General features: G+C 41.2%; 1 protein-coding gene across 1 annotated transcript in view; it reads right to left on the reverse strand.

Annotated features, from left to right (window-relative positions):
* Positions 1-15,810, reverse strand: part of foxo6b (forkhead box O6 b) — a 42,972-nt gene extending 27,162 nt beyond the window's left edge. Inside the window, exon 1 of the mRNA XM_038723972.1 lies at positions 14,526-15,810. Within this exon, the coding sequence (XP_038579900.1) occupies positions 14,526-15,023 (498 nt within the window). The 5' untranslated portion in view covers positions 15,024-15,810. The remainder of the gene's footprint in view (positions 1-14,525) is intronic.
* Positions 15,811-16,247: the final 437 nt, after the last annotated feature.

The raw sequence follows: 16,247 nt of genomic DNA on the forward strand, positions 1-16,247 counted from the left end.
TACTGATCTCCCACTTAGCATTTTATGTGCATCATACATATCTTTATTCTAACCTATACGATTCTACACACACATCAGCTTCATTATGCTGTGATGCTTTGATTAAACACAACTTTATCTGGGGATGAACACCATGTGAGAAAAATATAAAACTAAAATAATAAAGGTCTAACTAGAATGTGACATAAGACAGGGCCACAAAATTAGATCGCACAACCCACTTGATATCATCAAATCACCAAGTGATCATTAAAACCAACACTATGAAAATGAGTTTTTGACCTGGGTGTGACACTAAAGGAAAGGCCATGGAATCATTAAAATCATGAAGATAAAGACCTACCTAAATGTCATAACATAGATTGTTTAAAATAAATTCAGCAATTTTAACCTTTTAACCCACAGAGAGTGTTGCACCTGTTGCTGCACTTTTTCGTTCACTACAATAGGCAATGCCTGTTAAATTATGGGATATCTTGTGTCAAAACATTATTGTGAGGTGGCACTAAAGGAAAGCCTGAAGTGAAAAGGATTTGTGACATACTAAGCCATACTAAATTTTAAAAGCAATTTGGCTAGTATGGTGTTGGCAGAAATAGAGTTTATAATTACATTAGTTGGTTTTCTAAATTAGCTGCTGGCTAATAGCCAGGTAAGAGAGCCAGCCTTTCTCCGGCAACAAGACAGTGTTGTGAAGGCTCTGAAACAACGTTTTTTTCTGTCTAGCTAATCTAATTGGACTCAGATCAACCTTATCAGAAAATTCACTTAACAGAACTGACCTTGCAGCAATCTTTTCACTTATCTCTTCTTGTTGTTAGCTTTATATTTACCCATTATTTGTGTACAGCCAATTCTCCACATGCCAGAGGTGGTTGTTGCGACTCAATTGCAAAGCCTCCAATGTAGCTAAACATTGAACTGGCTCATCTGTAAGTGAATTTACCTTTTAAAGCATGGCAGTCACGAGAGATGAGAGCCTGTTCTGTAGGAGAATAATAAATCAAGCCCTTCTAGTGGTGACCAAACATACTGTAGACCTTATGCTAAGCTAGGTCCCTGCCGGGCACAGTTTAAATATTATCCTCATAAAACTTTGCCACACATCTATTTTCTCTCTCAAATGCTTGACTTCAATACTCAAAAGTACATCTAAATCAAATAAATTCTACCAGACGTATACCATTGTGGATTTCAGTGCAATTTCTTTGGAGGAGTAGGCTTAATCTACGGCCACAGATCTGAATTTCTTTACGTGAGCTTGACGAGAGACCGAGGATGACAGGACAGAGTTTAGATTCCAGAGGAATCGGGAGGGAGGAAGACGGGGGAAGACGGGGGGGTTGAAAAAAGAGAGACAGAAAGAGTCTGGAGTTCATTTGAGGCTAGCTGTCGTCAGACTCGGCGTCAGCCATCGCATGAGGAGAATGCTAAACGCCGAGCTCTGAATCCTGACCTATTTTCATCAAACTGACACAGAAATCCTCTGAGAGGCCGTCTTACACTAACCTCTGTCTGCCTCCTGGACCACCCTCAGCAAGCCATCACACAAACACACACACACACATACTACACAATCTGTACATAGCATAATGTAATTCTGCTTAGTCGTGATTTAAGGCAGTTTAATGATTAATTAATTAAAAATCTCCAAAATGATTAGATTGTAAATTATTTCCACTCAGCTCCATCTTGAAAAGCTTTTATTGTAATTTGTCCAAATTTGCCGTTGGACTGATGAATATTCATTAGGTGAAAATACTCTTCCCTGACCCTTCTTTGTGCTGACAATAGACAGTAAGCATGTTCTTTTTCCGCGTCTGGGCTCAACTTGACATCATTAGCAGACACCTTCCCGAGTGCAGCACCTGCTTTAACAGACTTTTTAAAAAGGCAATGAGTAAATAATTCTGGTTAAAACAGCAGCTGATCCTGCTCTTAAGCTACTAATGGCTTTAACTTTCAGCTGACTTTTATCAACTATGATCAAAGTGCAATTACCGACAACTTTAATGAAAATGGATTCAATTGCCAGCAAACTTGATTTGACTTGATTTATGCTGAACATCACCTGAACATGACTGAACTACACTAAGAACAAAACGCATTAAGTGTGACTGATAGTATTGTAAAATTAAGTGTAGCTTATTACGAATATCCCGGGGTTTTTCTTTACCCAATGCAAACATTCATTCTCCTCAAAGAAATGACCTTTTCAGTATCTTTTGGTGTATAAATCTATTTTTGAAATTTCTTCCAATATTTGCCTTCCGTTTCATATCTCACATGCTACTTTGTTGAGACTTTTTTAACTGTTTTGAATTGACTCAGTTATTGGGCCAAGAATGACTGTGACATTAAACTACACATAAAACTGGTTGTCACAATAAACTAGAAGTATAATACATAAAAAAGTATTGGTATCGTTAAAACCAGCCTGGTATTACTTGTTTTCGGATCACAAAGAAGGTAAGGGGTATCGCACATCACTTTCAGTCCTTTCTGAATGATAGCCAGTTACTGCTTGCCAGCAGCACAGGCCGGACTACAGGAGGTCACTCCAGTCTTGTGGGAGAATCACTAAGCTTGTCTATTAGACACAAGAGGTGTCACTTGGTTTTTGAAACTGAGTATTTTTTTGGTTTGCTTGCTGGGATCCAGAAGAGGAGGTTTTTGTTGAGATAAGGACTCATACATTGCTGGTTGAACTGTGGGTTTTGTAGTGACCACTGACTGTATAAAACTCTGTGGTGAACTTTGAGTTTCTTGTCTACAACTCACTGGGTTGCAATGCCATTGACTGTCTTCACTTCACACTCAAACTAAGTCAGATATCTAAGTCACAGAATCCCAAACACTTAGTCCTGTCAGCTGTATTTCCAAATTTTCCATAGTCCAGTGAATGACTCTTCCCTACTTTTAAGCTCTCCAGTAAAAAAGAGACGTCCACCTACCACGACTGGATCGATTCAGAGAGCAAGGATACTATTTCCAAGCAGATGTTCATCTTTGACTTTTTTCTTTGAAAACAAGTTACAGCTAATTGTTCAGCAGAGATACATGAAATATTTTTCACATAAATCACATCTCAGCATGACCACCTAATAATTAAGAAGGATCTTTAGACATTGGTAAATTGTGGCACGTTAGTCCATATTTCATACCCCATCTGTGGAGGAGATTGTCCCCTTCCGACTAATAGACATTGTAAATTTGCTCTGTGTGACTGAATTTAACCTGTGGGAAAGCTCTAAAGAGAAACAAAACAGTGAAATACCAGGTCATTATTTAAATACAACATACGTCCGATACTACTTGTCAGGCGACAGCAGTTCTCTTGTTTTTACATGCCCTCCTCACTTCAGCTCCACAGAAAATTTGGGGTTGAAAAGCCGTGTTCCAGGTCATCCAGCATGTCGCTGAGAGGTTCACTCACCAGCACCATTAATCACAGAGCTGCTGTCCTCTGACTGATTACCTCCCATCAATCTTTGTTTGCTGAGCACTCCAACAGGAGAAAGCCCTCATGAAGATCTGATTAATAAAAATATAAGTGACTCATAATAGGAGTACATGCCAGGCCTGGAGTCTGTGCTCTGATAATCATAAGTTCTGAGTGGGATTTATCTACTCATCTCCAAACGTCCATTCACCTGCTTGCGCAAAGTTCCTGGCCTGATCTCTATGAGGGGACCTGGTGCAAAGGAGTGAGGTCTGGAAGAGGACTAGTGGAGATCTGTGTGCGTGAGTGCACGTGTGTGTGTGCGTGTGTATCTGTGCGTGTGTGTGTGTGTGTGGTAGTCATTTGCAGCTGCAGACGGGGTGTGTGTGTGTGGGGGGGGGGGGGGGGTGACTTTGAGAGTGTCTGAGAGGCACATCCTGCCTGCAATTAAGGTGGAATCAGAGAGAGAGATCTGCGCTGCCTTGATAATGAGCCTCATCTGAATTATTAACTAGAGCTGTACCCCCCGGACCTGGACTCCCATCAGGCCTAGCTATAGAACAACAAGAGCAGATGCACGCACGCACGCACGCACGCACACACACACACACACACATACACATAAATGTAATGTACACACAAAAAATCTTCAGATCCATACAAACCTCTATCAAACCCATTTTAGCGTGTGCAGGAACTCAAAAACTAATCCCATTTGCAGTAAAAAATCAGGGCAACACATTACTTGAAGTGGTGCTCATAAGGCATTATAAAGCATCAAAAGCCCATTATAAACACACTGTGAGTGCATGATAATTTATTAAAATTGGTGCATAGTATAATGAGTACAATATGCAGAAAGTTAGGCGGTTGAATACTTCATGAAGCAACTGTGTCATTAATCACATTAAAATTTAGTGCCATTTCAAATGTATGATTACATTATAACATTTTCTCTCTGATTCCATGGGGATTAGAATCAGTTAGGTGCTGCTGTGAATTGATGGATTGGAATTGTTAGGATGACTGTGTGTCAAAAGTAACTCCTTGTGTGATGTATAACTTTGAAGGTTATGTCATAATGTGAAATCAAACAGTTTTTTTGGGTCTTTGTTTTACCTTGTTGCTCCCAGTTTGTGAAGTTATTATTGCCGAAATATGAAGAACAGAAGAATGGTTCCTGTCTCACAGCTTTCATACTATCACTATCAATGTGCCAAAGTTTAATTTCTTAAACATCAAATCATGTTAACGTAGCATATTTGCATTTTACTTACTTTACAGTTTTTGATGGATTTCTCTAGACATCCATTGGTTTCCATTCATTTCTATTTGGTATGAAAATCAATCAATTACATATACTTAACATCACAAGTAGTTTTTTTTGCAATCCATGCTGTTTTGTTTTAGCAGTGTTATGTATATTGTCTTCTCTCCAGGCAGCCATTGATTTCTAATCATTTCCATAAGGCACAACAATCAATCAGTCACACAGTTGTGTTTTAGATGAATGTTGTCTACTGCTCCAGGCAGCCACTGTTTTCCATTTATATCCAATTGGAAACAAAATCACTTAGCACAGACTTAAAGCCTAAAATGATTAATTAATCACCTTCAAGTCTGAATAATAGCAAAATCTTATATTCAAAATTCAAAATAGTTTAGGATAGGCTTAATCGTGTGTTAAAAATGTGTTCAAATTAATTATTTTTTTAAAGTGACAGCCCTCTGCCTACATTTTTGCCAGTGTTACTACACCTATGTATATATCAACACATTCTCATCTCAATGCGTCATAACTGACGCTTTCAGACAGCATGACAAAGCGTAAGGATTTTACGCTAAAGGTACCCTTCAGCGTCCATATGAAACACCCCCGTTTGCAACGTTGCAGCAACAGAAGGGAGGCTAACCCTACCTGCTAGCACATGTGCGCAGCTGTAGGGTTAGCCGGTCAACATGCATAAATTCAGTGACTTAGGCTGAGGTACTAACATTTCTGATGGTTGTGGTAAGGGCAAGGTTGTTATCGTAAATGAAGACGAACTAAATAACGAAAACTCGATGTGAAAAAACAATGTCGTTTACTGAAATAAAAATAAAAAACGAAGCTTTACAAAAAAACGATAACTAAAAAACTATATTGACGGTTTGCAAAACTAAGTTACTAAGTAACTAAAATGAAAGAGTAATAGTCCTTAGTTTTCGTTTATTTATTTATTTCATAGAACCGAAGGCGACATTTCAAGTGGCTATGAAGCCGGGGGAACTGACGCTGCGGGCAGTTAGTCTTGCCGGACCGGCAAGCTGCGTGTCATGTGGCTGTCCTGCCACGATTGCTTTATCCATCAAGAGAGCCTGGGGTCAGGGCGGCATAGCAGCTGGCGACCGTTGTTACGAGGAGAGCCCCATGTAACGTTATGGGGAGGCTAACTTTGCCGGGGAGACCCGGGTAGGGATCAGCTGGTAGTTGGTGGGATTTGAACATGTTTTCTATTATCTTTTATACATAGCCTACATGTGCACAAAATAATATGAATGCAACGACTGTACAGAGCTGTGTTTAGTTTAGCTTGGGTTGCAGGTAGTGAGTCACTGTCTTGGTGGTTTTTCTTTCTGATGGTCTGGCTTAGAGCTCATCCTGCATGTGTGATGAACTTGCCCCTAGTAGCCTACATTGATTGTGAGCTCCCCTTGCACTGGGCTAACGTGTCTGCTGGTCATTATATTAACTGCATGTATTTCATCTATTTAACAAAGAATGATAGAGCTAGAGACTGATGTAATGAATTTCTTGGGACCACTTGGTAGACAATGTGTTAGTACTTCAAATATATATATATATATATATATATATATATATATTTGGGCCCCTACAGGCTTCAGATAGCTAAAAAGGTGTCTGTTTTCACAAATCTGCATTATTTCTAATGATTGTACTTGCATTTTAATGTTTTGTGAATAAACTAAACTGGACTGAACTAAACTGAACTGAGCTTGGCATCGTGCAGCGACAAAGACTAAAACTAACACTAAAACTAATAAAAACTAAACTAAAACTAAGCATTTTCAAAAACTAAAAACTAAACTAAACTAGCAAATTCACATTAAAAACTAATTAAAACTAAACTGAAATTGAAAACAAAATGTCAAAACGAAATAAAAATAAAAACTAATGAAAAATCCAAAACTATAATAACCTTGGGTAAGGGTAGGGGCTTCTGGGGGCTGTCAACACCTTTATCACGAACGTAGCTAGCCAGCTAGTACTTCCAGTCTGTACGGGACGCCCCCCCCTCTACGGGACGCCCCGGAGCGCCTCATAGAGACGCACCCGGTGCATCTCACACAGACGCTAAAAGGTACCTTTAGTGTCAAATAACTACGCTTTGTCACTCTTTCTCAAATCGTCGGTATATGACGCCCTGAGGTGTGTGTATGTGCATGCGTGTTGCGGTTCCTTGCGGGTCTATTCTAAGTAAGTGTTTAAAAACGACATACTGTAATATTCTTTGTGTGGTTCCCCAATGGTGATTAATGATCCGAACGTCCAGCGAACACAGCCTTTGGTCTCCCTTCCTTGTCTGCCAACACACACACCCACTGAAGCTCACCGACGCCCCCTACCTTAAGGGTTAGGGTTAAAATTTTGGATTTATTCTCACTCATTAATAAAAAGATTTATTAAAAGTTTCATTCTTTTCCCATTTTTATTTACAGCCTTATATGTTGAAATTTGTATCATAATAGGCAGTATATTAACTTTGGGAGAAAAACGGTAGTTTTATGTAAAATCAGACGTTAATCACACCCATATGGTCAAAGATTAGACTGTGAGATTGACAGTCGAATCAGGCTCCGCCCATTGAATCTTCGACTATTCGGGGCCAGCCCTAATTTACATATCATTTGTTGTTAGGGAGCTAAAACCTGCAAAAATACTGGTAATGTGTCAGGTAAAATAAAAAAAATAAAGAATATTTATTCCTAAATTCTTTGTCCTTCCTTCACAAACTGAGATGTATAACATAAAAACATCTGATTTCACACTTTAGTAATCTTCAAAGTTAAATATACTCAAGGAGTTACTGTGATGGATTACATAACTCAAGCCACTTTCAGCCAGGTTTTCACACCGTATAGAAATGAATTGAAAGCAACAGCTGCCTAGAGCTGTAGATAAAATACAATCATGATTTCTAACATAAAACAGCGTGGTTTTCAAACTACTTAGTTGTGATGTAAGGTTTATGTGATTTGTAGAAAATGAGCAAAGATGATAGATCATTTAGGCCTTGTTAGCAATGTAACAACATTATGTGCTGCCCTGTCCCTGAGTCACAATCTGACAGTGAGGACAGAGGACTGAATGTTTTTTGACTAGCGCTCTGCTCATCGTCCGGGCCAGACACCAGAATAATTTGAAGCCCTGAGGTCTGGTAGACAACACGGAGAGAATGTGTGCTGGTCCGACATTTTACAACACACCACCAGGCACGATTCCCAAGATCCGCCTTCCTGACTGACTGTTGTGTGTCTGGACTCGGTTTTCTCTCTGGAATTTCCGTCTGTAGAGTCTTTCTCAACATTTTATTCCAACTGACTGAAGTGTGAGGGCTGAGGGCGAGAATATTATGTTCTATTCCAACCACTATGACTCATTTAAGCAGTGAACACCCCGCCTCCACTGCCGGTGCATCCCTTGTTTACATCCCAGCCCTTCTCCAGACTGAAGTGATATCTGCCCGCGTTCTGTTCAAATGCCTTTTGTAGCTCTGCATCAACAGACAAGGTAACCGATCCTCTGGGATCAAAATCTGTCCAGCTCAGCATGGCCTCCTTTCCATTCAAGCCCTCAACAACTCTTCCCAACTGTTTTCTCTCCATTCAGAGGACTGATCAGATGAGTTTTACCATAGTCTCAGATTCAACAACCAACCCCCTTTGCCTTCCAAATTCCTCTTCCCATTCCCCGCCCCCGGTTAACCCAGCGCCAAGCCCGCCAACTCGAGAGCTGCCTCTCCTTCTGCTGCGCCTTTGTGATAATAACAATAACTGTGTAGCGGTGCAGAGGGCTTTCTGTTGAGCCAGCGCCAGGCCGGCTGGCACAGGGAACCCTCTTAGCCTGTTCCACCATCTCCAACCAATTCCCCTCTGTCTCGGCTGGCGCTGAAGCATCACAGGCATTAAGGCTGCTATCAATGTGCTCAGCAGCAGGGGCCACCGCCACCACTCTCGCACTCGCTTTATCTTTTCTCTTTCCACCTCTCTCCCTCTCCCACTCAATTCTGAATTCAATTCAAAAAAGGTTTTATTGGCAGGACAAATAATACCTTGTTCTTCAAAATGTCTCCTTGCCTCCTCTTTTTCTTTTTTTTTTTCACTCTGTCTCACTCTCACCGTATTCGCCTCTATCTCCTGCAAGTGGAATCTCAGCAGAACAAGGTAAGGCCATCAGCGTGGGCGGTAGTACTTTAGATGAAGTGCATTGTGATGCATTACAAGCAGATTAGAAGCATATTAGAGGAAAAGATTTTTGCTCTCAGTAATCAGAGATATAGAAAAATGTAAACCGAGCTAAAGTCAGTCTGACTATTCTTAGGGCCCGACATATATCTTTTAAAACTGTTAGTAAAACACTGTTTCCCTGCATATATATTCCTTTTACTTTTTGATTTTGAGACTGAATAAATATATTTTTTTGTATTTATTATGTCTTCTTTTTGGAAAGGAGTGCAAGTAAGAATGTCAAAAAACAAGCTCCTGCAACCACAACACCAGTTTTGGTAAAGTTTTATTGGTTTAAACTTCTACCTGCTGGCCCTTAAAGCACTTAAAACTTGATTTGTTTTTCTACATGACATTTAATATTCACAACTAAAAAAGCTGCAATCAAATTTAAAGTTTTGAAGAATAAGATATTATTTCACATCACCATTTACCAGCTAAGCTCTGCCTGCTTCCGATTCAGATTATTAGGGCTATGTGCTTATGTAGGACTCTACAGACTATAGCCATTTTTCCATCTAATTGTCATGCGAATTTGAAGCGGACTTTTGAAATGTCCCAAAAAAGCAAAAAAAAGCTAATGCGAAATTAGGCGCCTTTCCATCAGGTGGTTTGGAGCGAATAAACCAGGCCACACACGGCTGTAATAAACAAGACATATGTGTTCCAAACCAGAAACAAAACCAGTTGCATGGACCTGAAGCCCATTGATCTTAGCAAAAATGGAGAGAGGTCCTCAGAAATATGATTCAAGCGGGAAGTTGCTACCAGCCATGTCTCAGAAAGTTATGGGACCCATCCACCATTGTGTCCCTGAGCAAAACACTTAACCCCTCATTGCTCCAGAGGCGTGCAACCTCTGACATCTATAGCAATTGTAAGTCGCTTTGGATAAAAGCGTCAGCAAAGTGAAAAAATGTAAATGTATTGTGATGAATATCTGGCAAGACGCCGACAGCGGAAACAGCAGGTCAGTTGTGAGTTACAAGTTCGCCACGTCAGAACTTATTCGGCAAAAGTGTTTCCATCTCCCAATTAGCGCATTAACAGTTTTTCAAGCTGTAAGCATAAAAACTTTTTTTTTTTTACGGATTTTGCCATTTCCATCAACCTTTTCTAATGCAATACTTCAAAATTCCCATAAAAAAACCTTGAAGGAAATTAGTGACTCATTCAAAAAGCTGATAAACAAATACATTTTAAAGGGATTATCTTCTCTTCTGCCGCTCTTTAGCAGGTGTCTGTTTTTTATATTCTCTTTGATTACTGTCTGCTTGTACCTGGGATAAGTTGAAATCCTTTTAAAGTATCTATACAGTAGGCTACATGTATATATAATGTTTATAGGTGCGAGTGCTTATTGTTACTTGTTAAATAAAAGGCCTGATAAAGGCTCTTAATCAAGCAAAACACAGCATTTAATAAATTTGCCATAAGCAAGTGTTGACTGTGTGGGACCTTATCTCTCATATACTTACTTATCATTTATTCTCTATGTACTGGAGTTCTGCACGATGTGAAAAAGAAATCCTAACCTCAGTACATGTAGTCTAAAAACTATATTTCTTCTATTTTTCATCCATTTTAGACAATTAGCTTACCAAGCTAATGAAACGCATTGTCTGATATCAGTGAGTGTAGATAAAATCTATGCTATCTGCAGGATTGTGTTAACTATTGAGTGTCTTTTATATAGATAGTAGTGAATGAGTGAATGATTTTGGACAAAGTTTTATTTATAAATGACACCTGAAATAAACTCAAACCCAGGGGGATTTGGGTGTGCAGGGATTATGTATCATTTTGACAGAGGTCTGTGTGGACAAGGAGTATCAAACTGATCCAAACAAAAAATGATGCATTCATGACCAATTAAATAGCCTGGAAAAAAGACTCTTCCCAAATATAAATTTAGATACTAAAAGTCATGCTAATAAGTGTTTGCCAGAACAAAACCAAGACAACCAAAGTCTTTTAAGTTGAGTAACTTCAAACTAAATCACTTTTTTCACTCACTTTTTAAGAGAGTAAACTACACATAAAGTCACTTCATTACACACTGAATTTGTGAAAAGGGCACATTGAGGCTAAAGTTGCTCCTTAAAGACAAAAAAAATGAGGAATGAATGCTTTTCTGAAATTATAATTGATCCTCGTGTGCATTGCTCGTTGTTCGCTGTTTGCTCATTATATCACAGTCTGATTACAACAGTCAAACACCCACGACGTGCCTTTAATGTTTGTAAAGCCTTCAGGTGGAGTCAGTGAGCGCCTACCTGCCTGCCTGCTGCTGAATCTGTGTACAGTACAGCGTGCAGACAGGCCACAGCTCAGCACATCCATTCCCACGCAGAGCCACTTGTGAAATGAACATAACACTGTGTGTGTGTGTGTGTGTGTGTGAGTGCAGACCCCCGCATCAGCACCACCACCGTGACCACCTACAGAACTGAACTCACTTCATATGACCAAACACAGCCTCCCACCTCGGATGCAATAACAAACATGGCCCAAACACTTGACCGCAATTACTGAACCACAGTCAGAGAAATCCATATGTAGTCATAATGGCAACCTTGCTGCAAGATACTTAAGCAACACTGTGTGTGTGTGTGTGTGTGTGTGTGTGTGTGTGTGTGTGTGTGTGTGTAGTCTGTGACTACATTCAAAGAAATCCATACACTACCACTGGACACGAGAAGTGTTTAAACATGTGAAATAAATCCAATACACCGCTGTAGCCTTAGTGCTCGACACTTAAACAAGTGAGTGACACCTCAACAGTGTGTGTGTACAGTATGTGTGTCTCTGTATGTGTGTGTGTGTGTGTGTGTGTGTGTGTGTGTGTGTGTGGTATTAAGAGGCAGGAGAAGCTGCCGGCCCAGATGAAGACAAAGAGCCCAGCAGCTGAATTGAGTAGCAGCTCTCAGACAGGATTACACAACAGCTCTTAAAGACTGCTTTTAATAGCAAGACTCTGACTGGATCTTATGTCCCTCCCACTCATCCCATCCAAACATCCATCCATATACACTCCCCTCCCCCTAAGTCCTGTTCAACCTAAGCAGAAACAGGAATGTGCGAGGGTGAACACATATGAAATGTATGCGCGTGTTTGCGAGCGATTCCGTACCTCCGTGTTTCAAATCTCATCAAAATCACTGCCAACTGTTACAGTCCAACATGTGCGTGCATGTGTGTGTGTCTCTCTCTCCTCTCTCTCTCTCTTCTTTTTTTTTTGTTGTTCTTGAGGAGTGTTATTATGATTGAATCAAGTTGTTTTTTGCCCAGACTTGGAGCCTCTCCGCACCAATCATTTCCCTTGCCAGGCCAGCCAAACAAAATCTCCACGCAAAGCTGGAATGGGAGCAGGTATCAAGCTGGGCATCCCTGGGCAGCACAAACAAGGTCCTGGGAATAAAGCCCTGCTTTAAATCCAATTTTACCCCCACCCCCCATACCATAAAGATTGGACAGTGGTTGTTGCCGCTCGACTCAGGCCTAAATCAAATGGTGATTTTATTGAGATTAATCTGCATCTTAATACTGTTGAGTTGCTACGCTGGTATGGAGCCAAATGAGATGTTAGGGCAGGGGAAAGCATTGAACAAAAGTTGTGTGTGAGAGGGACAAAAAGAAGAGAGACAATGGCACTTATCAAAAACTGCTGTAAGGATGTGATAACATGAAAAGAGAAGCAGATAGACAAGTTTGGATCGACTCAATGTCAAACACACAGATGGTGTGAAATGCACGTTAATCCCACTGCAACTTGTGTTCCCCCCTTCCTCTGTAGCCCATGTATCGCCCGGCTCTGTCAGAGAAGCACAGCACGCAGGAAAGCAAACCGCAACTTCAAAAGCATTAGAAAGTCTTAAAGGGGCACTCTGCCAGTTTTACACATGATGTTCGGTTTACCCGTCAGGAGGAGTACTACTCCGAATGGGATTACAGTTGTATAAGGTCTTCTGTGGCTCTGGAGGGAGCTTTAAAGTTTGAAACCAATAACCCTGATGACGTCAAAGAGACTTAAACATTTTAAAGGAAAGCCCGTGTTACAAAGTGGAGGTGTGAGGTTTGAAGGAAGTGGGCAGAGAGGGTCTAATAAAAGACATTATTGAGTTGCATTATGGGAATTGTAGAATACAGTCTTTTTGGAGCTCAGCCTATACTAGGATATCTTTACCCTCTGCTGCTTTAATTTTCTTTCTTAGATTTGTCTATTCTGAGTTCCCCAACTTTATGGATACAAAACACTTAAACACTGGCGTGACCCTTGAAACATGTTTCCCGGCCATCTTTTGTCATGATTGTCATTATGTTAAATGATGTAGCTCTTTTTCAAACTGCTAGATAGAACAATGCCATTAAATGTTAAAGTCTGCTGTCAGATTTAACAAGAAGAGACTTATACTAAACCTGTTCTGTTTGAGTTAACAGTGTGTATAAAATGGCAGTGTTGACCTTTGTCACCCTTTGATGAACATTTTGACCAAAGACCATAAAACACAAGTGGAGACAAAGCAAATTCAGCAAATTGTAAAATATGTTTTTTTCTTTTCCTTTTCCGTCCTTAAAAATATGTGATTGAAATGTTATTTACTTTTGTTTACATATGACTTACGTCCAGTTTAGACAGTCTTTACTGATGTATCTAATTTAACATTTAATTCCAGCAGTCCATATTTAACAGATAGAGGAACATATTACATTTACATTTATTTAGACTTTAGAATTGTACTGAACTGCAATTTTAAGCAGCAGGGCTAGCTTTAAATGGCCAAACTTTGTCAAACACAAAGAATAGTAGGAGGGGAAGCTAAAATATAGGGCTTGGAAACAAAAGACCATTAATCCTCACACAGAATGGGTGGTATACTTAAGTAGATTACAGCAACCAATCTATTAGATTAACCTCATATTAATTTGAATTTAAGGGATAATCTGTAGTTGCATCTGTTTGCTGTGACACCCCATGTCATCATCTCTTGTTATTGTCCTTTTAAACCCCTCGCCTTGTGCCATGCATTGGCCCAGCCTGTGCGTATTTCAACGTGCGCGCACTGGGTAGCAGGGGGCGGGGTGGCTCCAAACGGTTTATACAGAGGACCCAACTGGCGGCATGGGTGACGCTCCAGTCGAGGAGCTGCAAATCGGGCCGGAGGCACACTTTGTCTCCCGTGTGAAACGGTAACGCAGAGAAATATGGGCTTGGAACCAGACACCATCGATGCGTCACAGCGCGTAATAGCTGCATATCCAAAGGGAACCGTGAAGAGGGGGAGTTTGGCTCCTTGTGGCTACTCCTATATGCACAGGCTGCAATCCCTAAATACGATGAACCCAGTGAACCCTTATCCAACCATGCTCACCGCCCCTTTCCACACACTGAAGTGTGGAGTGACATGGGGACACGCTACTGACATAAATTGCTGGAAGCAGGGATCAATTATGTGGCTTTCAAATATGCAGAAAAGGAGTTATGCTACAGACACAGACTAAGGCTAAATATAGTGTAGCTTCTCCACTAGAACCTCCACCATGTGGTGTGAGAAAATTCTTTCATGTGGCCTACCTTCCATCCTGCTGAACTGTTGCTGTCGCCTTTATCCTTGAAATAAGGAACAAAGCGAACCATCCAGTCATAAATTTGGGACAGGGTGAGTCTCTTCTCCGGGGTGCTCTCGATAGCGCGGGTAATAAGGTCTGCATAAGACAGGTTTCCCCACGCGTTCCGCCGGGAGGACTTGGCTTTGCGCAGCTGGCCGGCCACATCGAGCGCAGCCCCGGACATGCAGGCAGGAGCAGCCACAACCGGGGCCGGGGCGCCGGCTGGATGTTTGATCTCCGCCGGTGCGCCGCCTTTTCTTTCGGCCCGGCATGCGGGCACGTTGTACTGCTCCACTTTGACCGATGCCAGGGCTAGACCTCGGCTCGCCTCTTCTCCCCCGGGGAAATCCTCCGGACACGGCAGCGGCCAGGTGCACGACCGCGACCGACTGTGAGGCTCAAATTCCGAATCGATATCAACCTGATGCGCATCCATGCCGCTGTTCTTTATCATCATCAGCATGATGATCTCCCGCTGAATAGATGTCAAAACCGGGCAAGGTCACTATAACAAAAAGGCAGTAAAATTTGACGTCTGCCAGTGAGTTAAAATGCCCAAAAAGGTCCCTTGTACAAAGAAAAAAGAATTAATTTGTTTTGTTTCACACACAGAGATGATCAACCAGTATGAAAACGCGGGCAGCGGTGTGGGATATTATCATTCTCCTCAGTGCAACAATGTGGCATCACATCAGGACAGATGAAGGTGTATCCGAGGCATCAACAACCGTGTCAGTCTCTCTTCCATGTTAATTGCACAGCACCGGTTGTGTGGCTGCATGCAGGACCAAGTGGTCAAACATCCATTATGAAAGCCAGACACACTTGGAGAATGTATCTGTTCTGGCTCCGGCTGCAGCAACAGTTGATCCTTTTGACATATGAGGTCCAGTGCAGGTTAAAAGGAACGCTTATCAACTCCCCAAATGAATTGACTTTATAATTTTCTCCAGGCTCTGATCCGAGCTTTCCTACCGTCTTTCTGCAGATTGGTTGGTGACCGGCTTCAGCTGAAACTCACTGCGAGCGCAATTACTCCCTTAGAAATAGAAACAGGCTCTCATGAATCATTTATATGAAGTCGTGAATTTCCAGACGAGAAAAAAAAGCCCTCGTGGATTTGATTTGGAGCATCCTCCGTGTCTCCTCTGCACGTCGCCAGACGCCTCACTTGATATAGTAGATATTTCTACCTTTGTCTTTAGCTTTCCGTTCACATGTCACATGGGTACCGTCTCTCTGCCTATCGCTCTGCCTTTATACTACAAGCCCGTGTGTCTCTGAAGGCTTCAAGCCACTTAACTGTAGCCTGGAATAAAGTGGAATAAGTGCTGCTTCTATATAATTGGATGCCGCCTGGACCAAGTCACTCCCTCCAGAACAGGTTTCCAAAGGAGGAGGGTGGGTTGCGTGTGTGTGGTGTGGATGATATTCCCAACAATACAATTTCCAAAGGCACTCACACAATAACCAGATTCAATCACATTCTTTTAGTTTATCATCATGTATATATATCCTACTTTTTTCCACATGAGTTTAAATTCAGTTGTTGCTGAAAAAAAAAAAAGTAAATGTTAACTTCGTTTGTTTTGTGCTTTGTTTTTAATGACCTAATTAGAAATAGATTGTGCATGGGATCAATTCTTAGGTGTCATTTACACTGGGGAGGCTGGGGACATGTCCCCAC

This window comes from Micropterus salmoides, unplaced genomic scaffold, assembly GCF_014851395.1.
Source record: "Micropterus salmoides isolate LMB-PRFRI ecotype aquatic unplaced genomic scaffold, ASM1485139v1 Ms_hic_scaffold_17, whole genome shotgun sequence".
Lineage (NCBI taxonomy): Eukaryota > Metazoa > Chordata > Actinopteri > Centrarchiformes > Centrarchidae > Micropterus > Micropterus salmoides.